Below are 4,887 nucleotides of genomic sequence, written 5' to 3' on the forward strand. Positions count from 1 at the left end.
TGTATATATTAATTAATATTACTTTTATATATATGTAAATGATATATAATATACGATATGTTATTCAGTAATTTTATCATAAACTTTATATAAAACGATAATTATAGGCTTGTTTAAGCTTGCGACGAGCTTGTTTAAGATTGATTTGATTGGAGTTTTTAACGAGTTGCATGGCTCGTTTACACCTACATGATAGCTACATGAGTGAAATAATAAATTTGATCTGTTATTCTGATAAATCATTTAAGTCTCAACCTAACAAAATTAAATACCTGTGTTACTGTTGCCTGTTAATATATTCCAGAAGAGAGGCCAGTGATACTCAAATCTAACCATCAACAGAGTAGCTTCACACTACTAAACCCTAAAATGGTATTCATAAAGGCTTTTGTTGTACTCTTGGTTGTGCTGGTTGTACATGCAAAAGCTATAGACGTAGCACAACTAAGGCGTATTGCAGCCAAGAACAATGTGTCCTGCATTTACGTGTTTGGTGACTCTAGTGTCGATCCTGGTAACAACAATAACCTTATGACGGACCTAAAGGTTAACTTCTTGCCTTACGGTAAAGACTTCTACGACGGTCGACCCACCGGTCGGTTTACTAACGGAAGACTTGCCACTGATCTCATTGGTATAGCACAAATTTTACTCTTTGCAAAATCAGGTTTTACTGTTATAAATAGGGTTGTACTAAATGTACCAGGTTCATTTTTACTAGTCGTACCTCTTAAAGTTGTCAAATCATTTATATTCCATCTTTTCACGTTAGTTGTCAAATCATTTATATTCCATCTTTTCACGTTAAAAAAGGAAACGTTTACCTAACCTCCATATAGTATTTCTTGTGGTAAGCATCGATCTTATGTATACTTTATCATTTTCATTGTTTTGTTTTCCAGCGGATGCATTGGGTCACACGAAAGCTATACCCGCATATCTTGATCCAAATTTGACGAATGCGAAACTTGTTAAGGGTATTAGTTTTGCATCAGGCGGTTCTGGTTACGATGATCTTACAGCGCAGCTCTCGGTAATACTTTTTAAGATGTTCACTGCTAGAAAACTTAGCATTTTATCAAAATTTGCAACTGAAAATACATGCTAGCAAATTGACTGATTACAATATTAAGATAGGCACTAATTTAAGAGTGACACAAATAAGTAACAAAACGGTCAAAAATTTTGTGACCACTTATTCTAAGTCCTAATGTGGCTGCAAAAATGGTAAAATATAATTAACCAAGATTTATTATAAATACCAGTCGCAAATTGGTCCCAGAAATTGTTGGCTACTGCAAAAGAGTTGGAAAAACCAAAAAAGTAAATTAACCTAAATATAAAATAAAAAGTTCGGTCGCAGATTGGTCCCAAAAATTGCAGGTTATTATCAAATACAAAGTCTTCTAAAAATAAGAAATCGTAAGAATGGTATCAAATGGACTTCGATTGACATTATTCAAGCGGCATTAATTAAAACCGTTTCATTGAGCTTTTAGATGTTTAACTTGTAGATTTTAGAATTTTTGTTTACATTATTGTGTCTTTTTATTCATCATTTTGTCTTTTTCTATATTTTCGTCATTGTTTATTTTTTGTGACTCATTGTGTCTTTTTTATTCGATATTGTCTTATATTTTTTCGACATTGTGTTATATTTTGCTGGACATTGTGTTATATTTTGCGATCGTCTTTGTACACTTCTTATTTTAGAAGACTTTGTAGAATAACTTTACCAAAAAATTTCTGGATACTTCAAAAAAAATGGAAAAACTGAAAAAAGTAAATTAATCTAAATAAATTAAAAGTTCGGTCGCAATTTGTTGTAGACGTTTACGTAAGTTTTACTGGCCAAGTTTCTTGCACCAGTGGTCGTATTTTCATTTTGATTGAATTATTTTTGCTTGAAATAGAATGTGATATCACTATCAAAGCAACTGGAGTATTTTCGGGAATACAAGGCAAGGCTAGGAAGGGTGGTGGGAAAGAAAAGAGGTCGAAAAATCGTCACAAATAGTGTGTTTTTACTGAGCATGGGTACTAATGACTTCCTACAAAACTATTATGTGGAGCCTACACGTTCTAAGCAATTCACCATAGACAAGTATCAAGATTTCTTGATTTCTGCCATGACCAAATACATCAAGGTATGTATCTTATTTATTTGTTTTTAACTAATCTTATACTTAGTGAAACATTAAAAACAACCCATATTACTGAAATACGTAAACATTTTAATGATGATTGTCTAAAAACAAACATTAAATGTGATAGCTAGATTTGTTCCCACATTTAGGAACGTGATAGCCTAGTGGGATAAGCCTTATGGACCATTCGTCCATTAGGTCCTGGTTCATTCCCAAAAGGGGGGGGGGGGGGGGGGTTCTAGATTTATTGGTTTTTCTTCTGAAATGGTGTATATGCATTATTGCGTTGTGGAGATGGATATGATCGGATGGTTCCGCTAATGGCACGATGATATCCAGTGGTCCGTTAGTGATCCAAATTTACCGTTAAAAAAGGAGAGGGAGAACAAGTAAAAAGGGAGAATTCTTAAAAGAAAATAGCATAGAATTGAATGCCAAAAATAATGCAGTAAGGGCCCTTATAGGAATTTATAATTATGCAAGACATTGACAAATATTCGACTATGACACTTTTATATAAATATAGATTTTAAAAACATAATAAATGCATAAATTAAGACAATGGGTGTTTTACACATTTTTACCCTAAAAACTGGAAATTGCAAAAGGGGTAGGCTAAATATACCCCCTCTTATTACTTTTTATACCCTCTTCCTATAAAATCACATTAAAACTTTTACTATTTACCCCCTATACAAATCATCATCTTAAAAAATATTCTTTTTGTTACAAAACAAATTCAAAAGTGTAAAAAAAGATTACTGACGTTTTTTTAAATATTTATTTTTTAATTTTTATTTAAATCATATTTTTTAAAAGTTTTCATATATTGTTTCTAAAGACACTTTCTCAAATAGTATTTTGATTATGTTTTTTTATTGAACATATTTACGAATAAATAATAACATTTTTTCTTATAAAAATTATAAAAAAGGTTTTGAACTTTCTTTTTGAAAAAAGTCTATATTATGTTTTTTCCTCGTCTAGTTTGTATTTTAAAGGTCTTACTTTTATATTTTTTTAATACTGTTGACGTGTTTATAAAATAATTAACAATTTTTATTTATCAAAAAAGAAAAAAAATAATTTTTTTTAAAATAACGTTTACAGATCATCTATGTAAGTGAACAAATAGACAATAGATACTAAATTTATTTTATCAAACTATAAATTAACAATCTATATAAATTCAAATTTAATTAGTGTAAAGAATATGTTATAAACAAGTTAAAACCAGTTTAAGACTTGGATCGAAGTGAACACTTTTCTAAAGCAAAACAAATGGATAGGGTTGATTCACAAATATTAATTACGAATAATCATCGGTTTTCGACCACGCATCATATACCCACTTCAAATCATTCAAAAAAAAAAACATTTTAAAATATTAAAAATAATAAATATAAGACATTTAAAATACTAGACGAGGAAAAAATATAATGTAGACTTTTTTCAAAAATAAAATTCAAAACTTTTTTTATTATTGTTTTTATATGAAAAACGTTATTAGTAATTTGTAAGGATGTTCAATAAAAGAAAATATAATCAAAATACTATTTGAGAGAGTGTAAAAAATATCTGAAAACCTTTTAAAAAATATGGTTTTTCTAAATAAACATAAAAATAAACATTTTTTTAAAACGTCTATAATATATTTTTACACTTTTGAATTTGTTTTGTAACAAAAAAAATACTTCAAAAAATATGACTTGTTTAGGGGGTAAATATGACAAGTTTAAATGTGATTTTATGAAAAAGGGGTATAAAAAGTAACAAATGGGGGTACGTTCCCCCATTGCAAAATTGGGGAAAATCTTTAGTTATGAAATTGGAGCCTCGAATGATGAAATTCGGGTACTATATAGCTGGGCCTTTGGCAGTGTGCCGCATGATCTTGCTCGACAATATCTTTTCGTGCACTGCTTATGAGCTCTACAACTCTGCTCGTACGTGCATGATCATGTCATAACTCATAAGCGTGGTGTTATATGTCTTTTGTGCCAAAACATCATATTGCATGCTTCCTTCTCTTGTAAATTTCTTACTGCATGTTTTCACCTAACAAAAATCTTTGGTTTCATAGGTAATGCATGCTGAAGGAGCAACGCGATTGGCGGTGGTGGGAATGGAACCATTTGGATGCTCTCCACTCATTAGAGCGCTGAGAGGCACAGTCAAGTGCGATGATGAGTACAACAACGCGGCTCTTTCCTTTAACTCCAAGATTAAATCCCTCATGGCTACCCTTGGACCATCATTAGCGATGAAAATTTTCTACGTAGACATTTATGGACTCATACAGGACACGATTCAAAACCCGAAAAAATATGGTCAGTACAACTTTTGAAGAAGTTCCATGAACATATACATTATACAATTATATATATTGTTATTTTTATTTGAAATTCAAAATATACATGGTAGGTTTTGTGGAGACATCAAAGGGCTGTTGTGGATCAGGATTAGACTATGGGCAAGGCTGTAAAGGTTTGCCTACTTGTGCTAACAGAAGCAAATATGTTTACTGGGATGCTGTTCATTTTACTGAGGAAATGTATAAAATTATATCTGAAGAAGCCCTCAAATCTCTTATGAAGACTCTTGCCTAATTTCGCTACAAACCCCCTCTATATATAATATATATGTATTTAGTCAGAATTATGGTTGTGTAGCTTTCGTTGTAGTGTATGTAATGATGATATGTTAAATAATGTAGTGGATTATGCTCTTGCCTTGTGCG

The 4,887-nt window shown here is 31.0% G+C and overlaps 1 protein-coding gene across 1 annotated transcript; it reads left to right on the plus strand.

Moving 5' to 3' along the window:
- Positions 1–316: 316 nt before the first annotated feature.
- On the plus strand, positions 317–4,887 carry LOC110877850 (GDSL esterase/lipase At5g45950). Its single transcript, XM_022126071.2, has 5 exons — positions 317–634; positions 903–1,033; positions 1,914–2,147; positions 4,231–4,477; positions 4,572–4,887. The coding sequence occupies exons 1-5, from the start codon at positions 370–372 to the stop codon at positions 4,754–4,756; spliced, it is 1,062 nt and encodes a 353-aa protein (XP_021981763.1). The 5' UTR covers positions 317–369; the 3' UTR covers positions 4,757–4,887.

This window comes from Helianthus annuus, chromosome 15 (genome assembly GCF_002127325.2).
Source record: "Helianthus annuus cultivar XRQ/B chromosome 15, HanXRQr2.0-SUNRISE, whole genome shotgun sequence".
NCBI classification, from domain to species: Eukaryota; Viridiplantae; Streptophyta; class Magnoliopsida; order Asterales; family Asteraceae; genus Helianthus; species Helianthus annuus.

Excerpts from the sequence above, each read along its gene's own strand:
- LOC110877850 (XM_022126071.2), top strand. The coding sequence starts at position 370 with ATGGTATTCATAAAGGCTTTTGTTGTACTCTTGGTTGTGCTGGTTGTA. Across the intron at positions 1,034-1,913 it reads ATCTTACAGCGCAGCTCTCG|AATGTGATATCACTATCAAA; the intron begins GTAATACTTTTT and ends TGCTTGAAATAG. Across the intron at positions 4,478-4,571 it reads TCAAAACCCGAAAAAATATG|GTTTTGTGGAGACATCAAAG; the intron begins GTCAGTACAACT and ends TATACATGGTAG.